This window comes from Haliotis cracherodii, unplaced genomic scaffold (assembly GCF_022045235.1).
Source record: "Haliotis cracherodii isolate W230 unplaced genomic scaffold, xgHalCrac1.p SCAF_14, whole genome shotgun sequence".
NCBI classification, from domain to species: Eukaryota; Metazoa; Mollusca; class Gastropoda; order Lepetellida; family Haliotidae; genus Haliotis; species Haliotis cracherodii.
In genome coordinates this window covers 28,734,690-28,752,702 of record NW_027266269.1, presented here as the reverse complement: position 1 = coordinate 28,752,702, position 18,013 = coordinate 28,734,690, and the positions used below count along the sequence as shown (strand labels likewise).

At 41.1% G+C, this 18,013-nt stretch overlaps 2 protein-coding genes and 1 pseudogene across 2 annotated transcripts in view; 2 read left to right on the top strand and 1 right to left on the bottom strand.

The window, feature by feature from the left end:
- The window catches only part of LOC139461164 (uncharacterized), a 45,715-nt gene extending 43,618 nt beyond the window's left edge, over positions 1-2,097 (bottom strand). Inside the window, exon 1 of the mRNA XM_071242731.1 lies at positions 1,989-2,097. The gene's annotated coding sequence lies outside the window, so the exon portion shown is untranslated. The remainder of the gene's footprint in view (positions 1-1,988) is intronic.
- Positions 2,098-3,638: 1,541 nt separating this feature from the next.
- On the top strand, positions 3,639-7,869 carry LOC139460341 (serine/threonine-protein phosphatase 6 regulatory ankyrin repeat subunit A-like; annotated as a pseudogene).
- On the top strand, positions 7,707-16,058 carry LOC139460687 (uncharacterized). The gene is made up of 6 exons (XM_071242165.1): positions 7,707-7,815; positions 9,722-9,758; positions 10,761-10,841; positions 12,695-12,736; positions 12,926-14,100; positions 14,955-16,058. The coding sequence occupies exons 2-6, from the start codon at positions 9,746-9,748 to the stop codon at positions 16,047-16,049; spliced, it is 2,406 nt and encodes an 801-aa protein (XP_071098266.1). The 5' UTR covers positions 7,707-7,815; positions 9,722-9,745; the 3' UTR covers positions 16,050-16,058.
- Positions 16,059-18,013: the final 1,955 nt, after the last annotated feature.

Sequence of the window (18,013 nt, the reverse complement as noted above, 5' to 3'; positions counted from 1 at the left end):
TATTGAAATCCCAGCTAGGGGCCTTGCTGTAGCTGTGATATCACAGTGGGGAGACGTCCGCCATTTTGTTTCATTCATGGTACATTAATCTACACAGCAATGAAGTGATTTTCCGTTATTCTCGACGTATTGAAGATGCAAAATTGGGTATTGTGAGAGCATGGGGGTATGCTAGTTCATCAAATAAAGTACCTGGTGTTAATTCTTGACTAATAACATTGTATGTCTGCTGTCAAACAAAAGTAAAATGTTCCACTGCAAGTATCTTTATACATTCATCATGCATTCATATGATGTCAGTTGTAGTTGTCTTGATACTATACTATATATGTTAATATTACTGTTAATATGTCCTTGTAACTAATTTGTTGATGGACCAATGGCCTTTAATGTCTTGTTTGTTTGTTGTTTAACGCCGCACTCAGCAATATTCCAGCTATATGACTGCGGTCTGCAAATAATCGAGTCTGGACCAGACAGTCCAGTGATTGACATCATGAGCATCGATTCACGCAATTGTGACTGATGTCATGTTTTAACCAAGTCAGTGAGTCTGACCACCCGATCCCGTTAGTCGCCTTTCATATAATAACCCATTGAATTGAATACACAAAAGTCACATCCTGTTAAGGTCCTTGTAATGTTATTCCCTATCCTCAGAGCTCCAGAAAAACTGCGTATCTGTGTAAAATACGCATCAGAAATGCAGAAATATGCAGTAAAACAAAATCCAAGCGTATCAAATACGCAACGAATACTACAGATACGCTACAAAAATAAAACTTGTGCGTATATTCAAAATATTGTGAAGTAACCCTGCGTATTCGATTAGCAAATCAGCAACTTATTTTGAAATTATAAATGGGCATTCCGTCACCCTTGCCAAACCCCACGATGACAGTTACATCATGATCATTTTCCATCACACTTTCGTGTGGAAGTATCATGGTATTTTTGAGTCCTTTAAAGCTCTCGAACCCACGCGACACCAGTTTGCAGTGACTAGATGAATAGCGTTTTTAAATATTTAACTTAAATACCCACATGTGTAAAAACTAGCGGGTAACAGAAATTTGAATACCCAGATAGAATTACTGATACCCAATGATTTTAAAATGCATGGGTAAAATACCCACAACACCAAAAGCTTATCTGGAGCTCTGTATCTTTCCCTTTCTATTTAGAGATCGCCTTCATCATGTTCATGTTCATACAGCTGGAATATCACTGAGTGCGGCATTTAACAACAAACAAACTCTATATAATGATGACAAATCATTCACCTAATTCGTCTGTCTGTGTTGTATAGGAATAAGTGCACTCCAATCCAGACCAGGCCACTTCTGTGCAGGCTGCAATGTAGTGTATACTAAAATACACTGTAGCTACTAGACAATGCAATATAAAACCGAAACTACATTAACATACAATCCCATCTGAGTCATGGTACGAATATGACCTAGGCATGTCGCAATTTTTCCGCTTCTTTCTTCGCCGTTGTTATTGATTACACAATTCTATTGTTTACTGTTAAAACAACAGTGACAAAGAACTTAAGCTAGATTGAACTGGTTGAATGTTGACGTGACTTTCTATGGTAGCAGGAAGGCACACGCCCAACACCAGTCTAATGACGTAATAGACACTGCCTGCGAGTACATCCACTTGGGGGGGGGGGGGGGGGGGGGGGGAGGCGACAACTGTTGAAATGACCACGTGACTATGACGACTAGGAGGGAAAAAGACATGAAGTCAGTCTAAGTAATAATGGTGTTATGAGAGCTGCGATAATCGTAACGTTAAAGGCGATCAATTGTGAACTGGGGTCGTATTTAAAGCCATTAAAGTACCGATCCGCGTTCGCCAGCGGGCAGGTCCTGTTCAGACTTCAGTGGCTGTCAGTTGTGATTGTCTCTACCGTGTCTTCCTTGTTGTAAAACAAAACTACACAACACTTTCCAAAAGTAGGAATCATCATTAAGTCTTACCGTTTTGATGGAAAACTGAAATCTCTTTTCCTTTTGTATCAACTCGTACTTTCGCTGAGGTGTGCTCTCAACTAACGCTTTGCTTCCGGAATGTATGCGCTTGCAAGCTCCAAACAGCGACTTGTTATTGAAACACATGCGTATAACCATAGGCCCACCTACGCATATCGCTGTTAGGAGTGTGGGCGATAAAATTACCTCCCTTGCACGGCATTTTGAAAATTAGTTGGGTGTGCATGTAAAGTAAAAGAGATGAATGGTAGTAAATCGAGTCTTCCGAGGTCACGAATCCAGAAAAGAAAATTGCTTCAGAACCTGTATATCTACTGTAGAATTACAGTTATAGTCTGTCTCACAGACCCTGATACAAATATATATCAAATAAGCCCCTGCAAGTCTATAATGTTTGGCAAGTCTAGATGATTGTATCTAAAATTGAAGAGAGTCTCTGGGCTCCTTTTGACTATATTTTTATGAAGATAATTTAACAACTGTTTTTGTTGTTGTTGTTGTTGTTTTTCTGTAAGATATGTTCATTTCAGAGACTAGATGTTAGTCTACAGAACAGCCTGCCCGTATAATTTTGTGTTCTCTGCTCTTTCTTAAACTGTCGGCATCATCCTTGCGTGCACGCCTCGGCCCCAATGACCCCATGTGGTCACAAGATCAGTAGCCCCCCCCCCCCCCCCCTCCCCCCCCCCCCCCGTCATGCAGTGCTGTTCCATATGGTACCTCCCCATGAGCCAGAGCAAGCGGATACACAACACGTGGATGGTATACTGACTCAGAACCCCAGCTCATTCTACCACCTTGGTCGCATTAGGATTTTGACTTAAGCAAATCAAAGCCAATCGTCCAAAATAGGGAGTTATATATCGGACAAATAAAAAGTTAAATTCCCAAATTTATATCTTCCCGCGGCAAAGGTGTTAACTGGATTTAACACCTTTGCAGCGGGAAGATGCCATTTTACGATAGGTCGCGTCTTGCTTCCAGCACTATTGAATGACAGTAACGCCGTTTCGTGCTTCACACCTATATCTCTGCAGTAAAGTATGAATTACGTAGCACGTTATTATTTATTAAGCTTATAGTTTATGTGAATGTCGTAGCGTTGCACCTGTTTGGCTTGTGGCAGATATTTTCATAATAAACGTATCCACGGCTAGAATAGCTTATTGAAGTGAATCTGGCGAACGCTAGTGCAGATATGCATACACTTTCGGTAAGCAATAACACAAAAGCCAGCTTCACTTCAAAAGGAAATAAATATCCGTCTACACGTTTAAACCAGTTTTCGACCTTCGTGAAAAAATCTGCAGTGTATTTGACGATACTGTTGCAGATAAATGCAAAATTCTGAACGAGTTCTGCAGAATATGATTTTCTGCAAGATATATCGGTATACTGTCTGCGCCGAGTGGGGATTTCTGCAAAATCCGCGACCGCGGAATCGCGTATTGCAGCGGTGACTTAACAATTTCGCCAAACTCAAAAGACTTTTTCAAAGGAAAGTTAGTTAAACTGTCTATATTTGAAATATACATATCTCTGAAAAAGTAAAATACTCTGAATTTAGAACCGCGGACATCCTTAATCTATTATTTCTTTTTACACTGATTGCCATCAGAATATCTTTGAATTACCAAAATGACAATGATGACGGCACCTTTTGGCAGCGTGCGAAATACCTGCCTGCCCGACCGTCCGAGACGGGTTGATTTCAACTCCGGCTGCCAGATTTTCAAATCCCCCTGCCCGACGGTCTGGTTATATTTCATATGTGAATATATTCGAAATATTTCCCGTTGATAAACATTAATTCACATGTAAAGATAAATGATAAAATGTAACCAAAAAGAAACCCCGTTAGCTTTTAGACAACCTAAAATTTAGGCCCTATTTAGGAATAAGGATATTTACATGATGTATTCTAGGATATTAAATACAAATCTGACCGAAAAAAGTGTTTGCTATTTCTTTTCTTGCATTACTTCATGTTCAATGAATTCGATTTAAAGTTTTAATTAAATAATCCTGAGAAACATATGATTATAGTGGGCAGGCAGGTTTTGGTCAGGGCTGGCAAGTATTTCAGCTAGCCAGTCCTGTGGTCTGGCTGAAATCTTTGGGAGTTTCATACCCTGCTTTTGGTCCATCATTTTAATCTTTATAATTGAAGAAATAAGCAAATCTTTTAGTAAATGTATAGATAGTTATAAATTATTAATTTGCATGACAGGTTCAACCTTTGCCCATTCAAACACTTGCTTGTTTGGGGATTGTAATAACACTAATACTATTCTTAAGTCCGAAATGTATTAAAAGGATCCTTATGGAGTGAGTGAGTGAGTGAGTGAGTGAGTAAGTTGGGTTTTACGCCGCTTTTAACAGTATTTCAGTTATATCACGGCGTGTCAGCTTAATGTGTGAGGAAAGCCCGAAGTGATGCAGGTCTCAGACGTTTACCACTTCGGTGAAACCCACGAGCACGGGTATGGTGCTGACAAACCTAGAAACATAATCGGGTCGAACCGGGATTCGAACCCTGGAACCTTATGGAGGCTTTCAGGCTTTCTGTTAATATTTGAAAATGAGCAGGACACGGACCGAAGCAATAGTGAGTGAGTTTGGTTTTACGCCGCTTCTAGCAATATCCCAGCAATAACACGCGGGGAACACCGGAAATGAGCTTAACACATATAGTACCACATTCGTGACCAACTCGTGTTATTCCGGGACAAGCCGAGAGAGCGGAAGGTCCGGGGTTCGATCCCCGACCGCGTCATACCAAAAGACGTTAAAAGATGGTACTTCTTGTTACCCTGTCTGGCGCTCGGCATTAAGGGGCTAAAACAAGGACTGGTCGGCTCGGAGTCAGTATACTGTGTCTGAGTGGGGTATTCATGTTAAACTGCGGCATGGTATCTCAGTGAGCTTGTACTATAAATCGGCATCAGTCCGGACTAGTACAAGCAAGATAGACACAATTTGTATGGATAACAACTTCTTTAATACTGTAAAAGGCGACGTTTCGGTATAGATCCTTATACCGTTGTCAAGCAAGACTGAATGAGGGACATCCTGCTTGACAACGATATAAGGATCTATATCGAAACGTCGCCTTTTACAGTATTAAAGAAGTTGTTATCCATAAAAATTGTGTCTATCTTGTCATCCGTCAACTTCTAAGTAATGCCTATCAAACAATTTAGTACAAGCAGCCACACAAACACACACACGTACATGCACGTCGCTACATAAGTGCAATAATCTTGGACGTGACGTTAAACCCCATTTCACCTCACCTCACCTAGAGCCAAAAGAAATACTGAGCGTCACATTGCCAAGATTCGGAATACATCATACATGCACATGTGACCCGCCAGGATATAAGGGACCTCATGGGCGGAAATTCACATTTTCACTTCTCATTATATTTTAAAACTACAGTATCTTCGGAACATAAAAAATACAATTTTCAAGCTTCAGTTCAAATATATATCAGAGACACATGACATCAGACATTTGGACTCATTTTCCGACTCTGAAAGGTTTCGAAACTATGTTTTTAATATATTACGAACTGACGAGAGAAAAATAAGATATTTTTGAACAATCCGCACACATGGCGATCTTCATTGAAGAGAGCTGACGAGAAATATGTCAAGTTTGGGATGTGTGAAACAGTAATATTTTATTCCTGCATAAATTCTGTTGCAGGCATGGAAGTGTGTTGGTATCAACCAGAGAGACAGTACAGGGAGAACGCTGCTCCATGCAACTGTTGGGTGTCACAACTACACTGCAGCAAAGATACTACTGGAACGTGGGGCAAATGTAAATATATCTCCAAAACAAGACACAAAGAGTTTTCTTGCCGGTATAGCCCAAAGCATCCTCGAAAAAGACCCACATCGTATTGTCAGGATTATGGCTTATGGGGAGACTGTACTTCATTATGCATGTAAGAATCGAGATGTAGATGCCAATATAATTCGCCTGCTAATTGATCAAGGAGCACACATGAATAGGGTTGATGAGAATGGAGAGACGGCTTTGCATTACCTATGTCTAAGAGAAGATCGAGATCACGGGATTGAAATAGCTGGTTGGAAGCGCCCCCTTTTATATGAATCGCTATCTCTGGTCAGAACGTACCAAAGGGATACTGTCTTCAAGGCGGACAACGAGGACACGTTAGTGGACCATCTGTGTCAGAAATATGGAACGGATGAAGAAGAGCTAAAACGTGCTCTACGTGATTATGAGGCTGGATACCGAAGAGATCACAAGGGGGGCAAAAGTTTGTCAGAGGAATAAGCATGGGCAGATAGCCTTTCATCTGCTGTGTCAGAGATCTCATGTTGATGTCGGAACAGTTCATCTGATGCTAGTACATAGTTTTCATGTGGATGTTGCTGATGATGATGGAAACACACCGTTGCACTACATCTGTCAGAGGCGTAACGTGGATATCACTACGTTGTTTCTACTGAGGAACATGACAGATAGACTGGAGAAACAGTCATTAAAAATCAGACACAACAATGGTGAGCCCTGCAAATTCATTTTATGGGCTGATTGTAATGGTTGCTTTGTTGTTTAACGACGCACTCAGCAATATTCCAGCTATATGACGGCGGCCTGTAAATAATCGAGTCTGGACCAGACAATCCAGTGATTTATATCATGAGCATCGATCCACGCAATTGGGATCGATGACATGCATCAACCAAGTCAGCAAGCCTGACCACCCGACCCCGTTAGTCGCATTTTACGCCAAGCATAGTCACCTTTTACGGAAAGCATGGGTTGCTGAAGACCTATTCTACCCCGGAATCTTCACGGGTCTGAAAGAACTGACCGTTACCGAGATTTTATCTGTGATGATGGTGTGACGTGACAATTGGTGAACATTATCTTCCAGATAATGTTTCAGTAACGAGAAGTGTTTATGACTACAAAACAAATAACTATTACTCTGTGGACATATTGTAAATTGCAGATCCTCAGATACCCAAAGTTACTTCAGTTTTGTTAATGATTAATGCCCTCAACTCACATAATGTACATATTATCCTTTCAGTGGCTGTTCATATAAAATATGTGTTTTATGTCAAAATAAAGAAGATTTAATTTGTGTTTATTCACAATCTATTCTGGTATTGTGAATCAGATGGACCCCTGATGAATAGTCATACCACCGTTAAGTAGTTACATTATTACAGCATGTCAACATTCATATCCCTCCAAGCAGTCACGGGGCGGTCGGGTAGCCTAGTGGTTAAAGCGTTAGCTCGTCACGCCGAAGAGCCAGGTTCGATTCCCGACATTGGTACAATGTGTGAAGCCCATTTCTGGTGTCTCCCGCCGTGATATTGCTTGAATATTGCTAAACGCGGCGTAAAACCATACTCACTCACTCCAAGCAGTCACAGGACAGTTAACTATTTTATGCCACGTATATCAAGTTAACACTCTCTATCACACAGCCTGTTCCAACTGTAGATTACTCAAGGCGCCAGTCCATCAGGATAGTGAAAACAGAGGGTCGACTGTGGTTTGCATTACGTATTTATCTAGGTCAAGGGACCTAATAACATGAATTATTAAGATCAAACTTTCCTTTGTAGTTGATCACAAAAATTGTAATCCCTCTACACACCCCTCTCTCTATATACCCTCCTCACATGTCACGTGATATACCCGCCAGTCACAACAACATCTTATGGTTTTTACTCCCGATATTGAGCTAAATGATGGTTTAACGAGTCTGCAGTGAGAACAACAAAGGAGTAAGAGAACTGCCCTGCCTCTGACAGATGTAAGTATTCAGGATAGTTGAACACAAAGGTTTACTGTTCCAGCGTTGTGTTGATGACCTACTTTACATGTACAGTGTTGTAGTGACACAGCAGCTATAACGATTACCTGACACATTTATTCATTTAAACACATGTATACCTGTGTCCCTGATACATTCTGGGTGTGCTCCAACATGCTTTTCTTCCATCACCGTGCTTCTGATGCAGCTCTGTGTTGAAAACAGTTCGCGCAAAGAGAATGTGTATATTGACGAACATAATGAAGAGGGTCTACATGAGTGGGTGTGTCTGTAAACGTCATTATTGTGTTATATATCGTCTCTCAATTCAAATCGATAAGAATGCGGCAATGCCATGTATATCGCATATTTTTAGACAAAACGCTATCATATGCTAATTAATCGACTGAAACACTGCAGTGATGGAACAAGAATATTACAAAAGACAGTTCAGTAGTAATTTCTATAGGGTTACTATTCCATACCCATAAATGACACCCATACAGTAACTAAGAACTGTATTGTTTCAAGTTGATGCGATTCTTAACATGGTTAACTTTCTGTGATGATTACCTGAAGTAGAACGAGAAATGAAACTTCGTTCATGAATATAGCCCACGTGCAGAATATACATATACATATACGTGTATGTGTGTGTGTGTGTGTGTGTGTGTGTGTGTGTGTGTGTGTGTGTGTGTGTGTGTGCGTGTATGTGTGTGCGTGCGTGTGTGTGTTTGTTATGTGCACATGTTATAACGGTGTACAGGTCATGTAATTACATTGATAATTACATGGGAACATATACCTTTATGTCGATGGCTAAATGTCTAGATTCGTTTTATTAGTGACATAAATAAATACCTGTTTAAATTTGTAAATTATTGGCAATTTGAACAGGTGTGAAAACATACGTATGAAGTAGAACGAGAACTAAAACTTTGTTCATGAATATAGCCCACGTGCAGCATGTGTGTGTGTATGTATGTATATGCGTGTGTATGTGTGAATATATGTGCGTGCGTATGTATGTATGTATGTATGTATGTATGTATGTATGTGCGTGTGTATGTGTACATTTATGTATGTGCTTGCTAGCGTGTGAATGTATGCGTGTGTGTGTATGCGTGTGTGTGTGTGTGTGTGTGTGTGTGTGTGTGTGTGTGTGTGTGTGTGTGTGTGTGTGTGGATGGATGGGTGGATAATCATAGCTTTCTGGGGTGCCCAAGGGACACAACTCTGCTCAGCTAATCGTCGCGCCTCAGACGACTGGGTCACTAGTGCCCCATGTGTGAGTGTGTGTGAGTGAGTGAGTGAGTGAGTGAGTGAGTGAGTGAGTGTGTGTGTGTGTGTGTGTGTGTGAGTGAGTGAGTGAGTGAGTGAGTGAGTGAGTGAGTGTGTGTGTGTGTGTGTGTGTGTGTGTGTGTGTGTGTTCGTGTGTGTGTTCGTGTGTGGTTGTGTGTGTGTTCGTGTGTGCGAGCATGTTCGTTTAGGTAGGTAGGTTAGTAGGTAGGTTTTCAGAAGTCAACATTTTGGAAGTATATTCAATAGGAGGACTTGCAACACAACATCAGTCATGATGGGAAATTGTAAGCTCAGTTGGTCTCAAGGCAGGGCTTTTGTAATATATGTGAATTTGGATTATTTATGTAAATATCATTGACCTTAAATAAAACGAGAAATACTGTTTCATGTTCTATATTTTTATGCTTTCAGATGGCAACATAAGACGAATATACCATGTTTTAAAACCACAGATGTACATCATACGTCGCATGCTTGTAGCATGGACCCTTTTTTGACATTAAGTTATCTCAAAATAATTAAATGTATTGAATATATGTATGAAAAAATACAAAGGAGAAAGACGTTAGAATGCTAGGATTTCAAAACTGCCATTCTGTTTCAGAACAAACAAGGCTGGGGAGCAAACATGGCGGAGAAAGGTAAGACACGTGTTGACACTGGTATCACTACATAAAGACTTTCTACCTGTGGTGATCAGACAGCGACACCAAACAGTGACCAGACCCTGGAGGAATAATCTGTTCAGCGATCACACAGAACCCTGAAGGTTTCTGTTAAACTCCCTCAGTAGTGTTACACAAAACATTACAGCATTATTCTTTGATATGTAGGGGCGGTCGGGTAGCCTAGTGGTTAAAGCGTTCGCTCGTCACGCTGAAGACCCGGGATCGATTCCCGACATGGTACAATGTGTGAAGCCCATTTCTGGTGTCCCCCGCCGTGATATTGCTGGATTAGTGCTAAAAACGGCGTAAAACCATACTCACTCACGCACTTTGATTTGTATGATTATGGCTGATTTAAATTTTGAACAGTACTGATTTGAACAATAAATTTTAAAAAATTAAACTTCAATCGTACTTGAATACTGATAGCTTCTTCTGCTGAAAATACAAAACAGATATAAATATAATGAGTCAATAAAGCCATTAAGTCCAGTTTGTCCATGACATAGTCGTAACTTATATGTTATTCCGGTTATCATTTCTACATTTGTGTCTACGTATTGAAAGAAAAGAGTGTAACACACCATACTCAAGCCCCTGCATAACTTGACATGGGCTGTACTGATCCTTCACGTACTAATCGACGTGTAAATACTTGTACTTGTTTGTCTTTTGTTTGTTGCTTAACGCCGCATTCGGCAATATTCCAGCTATATGACGACGGTCTGTAAATAATCGTATCTGGACCAGACAATCCAGCGATTGACATCATGAGCATCGATCCACGTAACTGGGACACGATAACATGAATCAACCAAGTCAGTGAGCCTGACCACCCGATCCCGTTAGTCGCCACTTACGACAAGCATAGTCCCCCTTTACGGCAAGCATGGGTTGCTGAAGACCTATTCTACCCCGGATCTTCTCGGGTCTCCTACTTGTAAGCCTCTTGATCACACCATGTTGTCCATCCAGGTATGTCCGTCAACGTCACCGGGAACCAAGGAACTGCCCACAGCGTGTACGCCATCGGAATCCACCAAGGGACGCTTAATGGTAGGTCTTCACTTGAACTCTTACACGCTTCGTATCATTTAGTAGCTTTATATGTCTGGGCATATATGAACGTAATGAATATGTTATCACCTGGAGATGTCGGGTAGCCTAGTGGTTAGAGCATTCGCTCGTCACGCCGAAGATCCGGGTTTGATTCCCGACAATGTGTGAAGCACATTTCTGGTGTCCCCCGCCGTGATATTGCTGGTATATTGCTAAAAGCGGTGTGAAACCATACTCACTTACTCACTGTTATCACCTCGTCAACAAAATGGATATTTGCATTTTATCCCAATGGGCGAGAGATGTGGATGAATTGCTTACCGAGAAAACCTGACTTTCGAGTAACGCGATGGGCTCAATGATCAATTATACACTATATGTGATTGGCTTGGAAATTATAAATAATTACGACCTCATTTCTACAACCAGCAACATGATCGCTGTGGCAGGGTTTAAGGTGATGACAAAAAACAGTCTATGGGTTTTGGTCGAATATATATTTAATCTTGAGCTAATATGAACCTCAACCATTCTATTCGTTTTCTTTTATCGTGTTTATACTTCCAAACAGCATTAAAATAAATATTTACACATCGGCAGAATGTACACAAACAATCCAAAATTGCTTCGCTCTTCGTTAAAAGTTAAAAAATAGTATGTCGACCAAGACAATACCTTATTTACCTATCATTGGATTATATTTCTTTAACATAGACATGCTTGGTATATTCATGTGCACTTTAGTGATGCCAGGTCACGTCATATAACAGAACAAGCATGATCATCAGAATCCATGCCAGCATCGTGTCAACGAAACCACACAGCTACATGTACAACCAATCTGCTGTTTTATGACTTATGAAAGTTCCGTGAAATGGTAGAATAGACAAAACATTATTATTTCAGATAATCCAATCTTAAACCTCTATTCATGAATGATTTGTTGTGTGTTTGTTGTTTAACGCCTCACTCAGACATATTCCAGCTATATTGCGGCGGTCTGAAAATAATCGAGTCTGGACCAGACAAAACAGTGATTGATATCATGAGCATCGATCCACGTAATTGGGATACGATGACATGCATCAACCAAGTCAGCGAGCCTGACCACCCGATGCCGTAAGTCGCCTCTTACGACAAGCATTGTCGCCTTTTACGGCAAGCATGGTTTGCTGAAGACCTATTCTACCCGTGATGGTACCATGGTATCCATGAATGATATTTCCACAAAACATACTTGACACTTAATACAATTTCGTTGGCTGTATTCAGTAAGTTGCAAGACTATGCAAAGAAGGTTACGTCATGTCATGTTTATGTGGAAGACTAAATTGTACATAAAAACCAATAATATCATTGTTCATTATTCCCCGTACTTTGTCGGTGTTAACACTGACTTTCGAGGCAAATGAGTTATATTTTGATATCAACTGGCGGTTCTTTACAATTTTAGTTTCACGGTACAATACCAGGGTTTGTGATTTATTTCTTGTACATTATCCCAAGACGTCAGGTGATTACAAGGTCAAACAGTATCATTCAGTTGCTGATTGGCCTCAACAAAAAACAAATCCGAGAAGGTATTTTGAACATAAGGCATGTCTGTTTAACGTGTAAAATGCTTATAATGGGTTAAGGGATTGTATCACTTACAGTTCATGAAAAGAAACACGCTTTGTAATAGATGGGGCATGGAGGGGATACGGACAGTAGTGAAAGCTTGACAAATGGAATCCAATTATAACATCCATGAGACTGGAAACGTTACTTTAACTCAAACAAAACAGAAATTCTGGTAGCTGTTTTTTTTCTAAAATGCCATTGATACTGTTTTGCTTTCATTCTTTAAGTAAACCATTCCATGGATGAAGACAGGCTACGCCATTTAAAAGGTAATGGTGAAACAATACCTCAATATATATGTTTCTTAATAAATGAATTAATATATAAGCAATTCCTGTATAATCTGTATAGATAAATGACGTTGTCTTTGAGTAAATAAGACTTAAACACATATTTACGCACTTCCCACCAATTTGTATCTGCATATCTTTTTTTTAAAATATCAGTTTGTATTTCAGACCAAACAGGGAAAGACATTGAGATCTGGAACAGGGGAATGGTGAAAGTGTCTGCCATTGGAACCATCATTGAGAAGCTTCAAACAAGCCACCGATGGGTTACCGTGACGGGAAATGCCGGTGATGGGAAGACAACTCTTGCTTATATGGTCTTAAAACATCTACAGGATGAGGGGAAGGAAGTTTTTAAGATCGATACACCTGAGGACTTCTTCCTTATCTGCGGGAACGTTCCTAACAGTGTTATTTTGATAAATGATGTTTTAGGCGCATTTGATTTTGATCAAAGAGCTTTCAGCACTTGGCTACCTGTGTTTCATATAATTTTAGAACGACAGAAGAAGGAAACTGAACACAAAAATGTTCCAAGCATTATATTTGTGAGCAGGCTGAATGTTTTAGAAGCTGCAAGAAATCAACTGGGAAAATACGGAGATGTCATCCTGGGAGATGGTGCAATAGTCAATCCCGATAAGCTGAACTCAGATAGGGAAAAACTTGAAATATTAAACTTTCATCTTGCCAGACATTATATAAGCGACATTCCAGAGAGCACAAAGAAGAAACTCGAAAGTCGGAGTCCGCATGGATTTCCTCATTGCTGTGAGATGTACGTTGAACTGCGAGCCAGTGGACATGCAGTTGATATTCTCAAGTTCTTTTCGTCACCTCTCAAGTTCCTCAGTTACACAACGCAGGTTTTGATTGATAAAGAGAAGTGTTTTGAACATTTTAAAATACTTCTGAAGGCAGGTGGACAATTGGATATCTCAAGCGTCACAGATGCAACATTGAGAACAGAGATGCAAAGCACTGTTTCTAGTTTAATGGGCAGCTATCTTAAAACTAGTGAAAATGGTGTAGCATTCTCTCACCCTTCCATCCATGAGAGTGTGGCAGTAGCAGTTGGAAACAAAGATCCTCTCTTTGCTGCACAAGAGTTTCCTATTTCACTCATCATGCAAAAATGTAAAGTACGTGTGTCTCAGGAACTGGAAAAAACTATGTTCATCTTCCTCAAAGAATCACCCTCAGCTATGGACGCACTTATGCAAAGGTTGACAACCGAAATATGTCATGGAAACTACACTGTGATACAGCATGAGTTGTTCTGGGAAAGGAAGATCTGTGAAGAGTTAATTCGGTCAAGTACCTGTAAAACACTTTTTGCCAAGGTAACCTGTAGTTCCTGTCTAAGGCGCCGCGATTTGCTGTGTCAGAGTTGCGTCCCTTGGGCACGCCAGAAACCTATGATTGTGCGTTTGAATCCCGGTTCGCTCTGATTAAGTTTCTGGGTTTGTCAGCACCATACCCGTGCTCGTGGGTTTCACCGAAGTGGTAAACGTGTGACATCTGCATCAATTTGGGCTTTCCTCCCACATTAAGCTGACACGCCGTGATATAACTGGAATACTGTTAAAAGCGGCGTTAAACCCATCTCACTCGCTCACTCTCCCTGACGTGTTGTATTTACGATAATCAACTCCACCTCGTTTATTTCTTAAATAAGAGTTTGCAAGGATTTCATTTGGTCAAACATTACCATGTATTCTGATTGCAAAATATCATCTGAAGGAATCGTTCAACCTTCAAATGGACCGCCTCCGTGGTCTAGTGGTAGAGTGTCCGCCCGGAGAGCAGAAGGTATTCAATCCCCGACTGCATCATACCAAAAGACGTTGAAAAATGGTACTTGTTGTTACCCTGCCTGGTGCTCAACACAAAGGGGTTAAAACAAGGACTGGTCGGCTCGGAGTCAGTATACTGTGTCTGATTGAGGTATTCATGTTAAACTGCGGCATGGTATCTCAGTGGGCGAGCACTATAAATCGGCATCAGTGCAAGCAGGACGCCACGTTAAACCCCATTTCACCTCACCTCACCTTCAATTGAGTTATATAAAATCCTGCGTGTCTATACTAGCTAATACATCTTGTCATTTTCTGGAAACATACGGAATATCTTGTCCAACGGCGTTTGTCGTTGTATATGATTATCAATTTTAATTCACACCTACATCCTTTTGCAGGCACGGAATCGTGTTGGCATCAACCAGAGAGACAGAAATTCGAGAACCCTGCTGCAGATGGCTGTTGAATGTCGCAATTACACCGCATCTAAGATTCTGCTGGAGAGAGGGGCCAGTGCCAATAAGTGTCTCACACACGATACTTCACTGACAATACTGCATGAACTTGTTAGCATGGGGGATACAGAGTTCCTGGAGCTGTTCCTACAACATGGGGCTGATGTTGAATGCACAACTGATGAAGGGGTAACACTCCTTCATTGTAGCATCAAGTGGGTGGGAACTGCAGGATGTATCGACGTGGTTGCATTGCTACTAAAATACGGTGCCAACGTCAACAAGGCTGATGGAAGTATAAGGATAGGCATTCGCCGTATAGTGCCGCACATCTTCAGCAACGTTGCTTATATCAAGTCCGTTGCATATGGAAAGACCGCACTTCACTACGCCTGTCAGAATCAAGACGTAGACGTGAATCTTATTCATCTGTTGATAGATCATGGAGCACACGTCAATCAGGGTGATGAGAATGGTGAAACGGCCTTGCACTACCTCTGTCAGAGAGAAGATCAAGATGAGGGGATTGATAGGAGAGGCAAAGACTTCGAAGATGCATGTCGGAACAGAAAGAACGAAACTGATAACGTCTACACGGCAGACGATTGGCAGACATTGTTGGACCATCTGTGTCAGAATTATGGCATAGATGAAAAGGAACTAGACATCACACGAGGTTGTTCTGAAGATGGAGAAGAGTCTGAGGAGACCAGGGCAATCAGACTGCTGATCAAACATGGGGCAGATGTCCACAGCACCAATAAAGATGGACAGACAGCCTTGCACCTCTTGTGCCAGGGAGCTGTTGTGAATGTCAGAACAGTTCATCTGTTGTTTCTGAAAGGTGTCGGAGTGAACGCAGCTGACAACGCTGGAAACACAGCTCTGCACTACATCTGTCAGCGGCACAAAGCAGACATCAGTACTTTGTACCTACTGACAGAACAGCGTGTTGATAAGACATTGAAGAATAAATATGGACATACTGCCTTACACTGTCTTTGTCAGAGACAGAAAGTCCGACTTGACAAAACATAAGGGTTACACAACGAGGGTTGTCGGTTGCATCTAGACTAACATCTAGTCTCTGAAATAAACATATCTTACAGAAAACACAGTTGTTCAGTTATCTTAAAAAAATATATATAATAAAAGGGAGCCCGGTGACTCTCTTCATCCTGATACTGAAGTATTCTAGACTTGCCAAACAGTATAGACTTACACGGGCTGTATTTGATATATATTTGTATCAGGGTCTGTAAGACAGACTAGGTTGCATCATGTGAGTGTCGGTATTCTGTGCATGCACTCTATCTTGGGCTGCGTTCCGGGGAGCGGTAGGTCACGGGTTCGATTCCCGGTCGCATCATACCAAAAGATGTTAAAAGATGGCACATGTTGTTACCCTGCCTGGCGCTCGGCTTTAAGGACTTGTCGGCTCGGAGTCAGTGAAGTATGTCTTAGTCGGCTATTCATGCTAAACTGCGACATGGTAGCAGTTCGCTAGCACAATAAATTTGGCATTATTCCGGAATAGAAGAAGCAGCCAACACAACCATATATATCTATCTATCTATCTATCTATCTATGGTAGACAATATTCCACGGTCGATTCGCGACCAAGATTATTGCACTTATATAGCGACGTGCATGCACGTGTATGTGTGTGTGGCTGCTTGTACTAGTCCGAACTGATGCCGATTTATAGTGCTAGATCACTGAGATACCATGCCGCAGTTTAACATGAATACCCCACTCAGACACAGTATACTGTCTCCGAGCCGACCAGTCCTTGTTTTAGCCCCTTAATGCCGAGCGCCAGACAGGGCAACAACAAATACAATCTTTTAACGTCTTTTTGCATGACGCGGCCGGGGATCTAACCCCGGACCTTCCGCTTTCCGGGCGGACGCTCTACCACAAGACCACGGAGGCGGTCTTAAACCAGTAGTGGCGAATCCGCAAGGACAGCATATTTAATGACAAAACCTCCTCTAGATTATACACGTGGTGGCGTTTGTCCCAGTCGTCTTATGTTGGGTCCAAAGATTTAAGATAATGAAGCTTAGGAAACAAACTTTTTTAAATAAATATATTACGAAAGAGATGTGGATCTGTAATCTTTGAAATCCGAATATGTGTGCTTATAGATATACATGTATTAATTAACACATGAACATATATGTCTAAACTGAAACAAGCACACAAATTTACGTATTGAAATGACACAATAACACAAGAGAGAGAGTATTACTTAAAGTATAATAATATAAATATAATAAAAAGGCTTTGATTGGAACTTGATTGGAACAAAAACGAAACAGACCTCTTTTACGAACGTTTCATTCTTATTTGGATGTACATGATACCATACCATACTTCACCATTTATAATGAATTTGATTTAACGCCTCTTTGAACAGTACAGTAAACTACGGTTATAACGAACTCAAAGGGACTACTTATTTCAGTTCGTTATAACCGTAGTTCGTTATAAGTACATGTACAGCATGACTACAGCAAGTAGTCGGGACCAAAAAATAAGTTCGTTATATCCGTCAGTTCGTTATAAGCGTGTTCGTTATAACCGTAGTTTACTGCACATGCTACCATACCATACTTCACCACATAAATTATAATGAATTTGGTTTAAGGCCTCTTTGAACAGTATTTCCATTATTTATTTGAGCAGTGACCAAAATGTAGTTTGATACAATTCGCAATTTTCATCGTATCATATGTTCCCGCCCTGGTTCGGGTAAACGCGTATGTTGTCTTTGCATGTGTCTGTGGTGGGTGCGGGGGCACGGGTGGCCCAGTCGTCTAAGGCGCCGCGATTCGCTGTGCAGAGTTGCGTCCCTTGGGCACGCCAGAAACCTATGATTGTGGGTTCGAATCCCGGTTCGCCCCGATTATGTTTCTAGCTTTTTTCAGCACCATACCCGTGCTCGTGGGTTTCACCGAAGTGGTAAACGTCTGAGACCTGCATCACTTCGGGCTTTC

Bases quoted from the DNA above. Each gene is read 5' to 3' on its own strand.
- LOC139460687 (XM_071242165.1), top strand. The intron at 12,737-12,925 runs GTAATGGTGAAA...TTTGTATTTCAG, and splicing joins CAGGCTACGCCATTTAAAAG to ACCAAACAGGGAAAGACATT. The intron at 14,101-14,954 runs GTAACCTGTAGT...ATCCTTTTGCAG, and splicing joins GTAAAACACTTTTTGCCAAG to GCACGGAATCGTGTTGGCAT.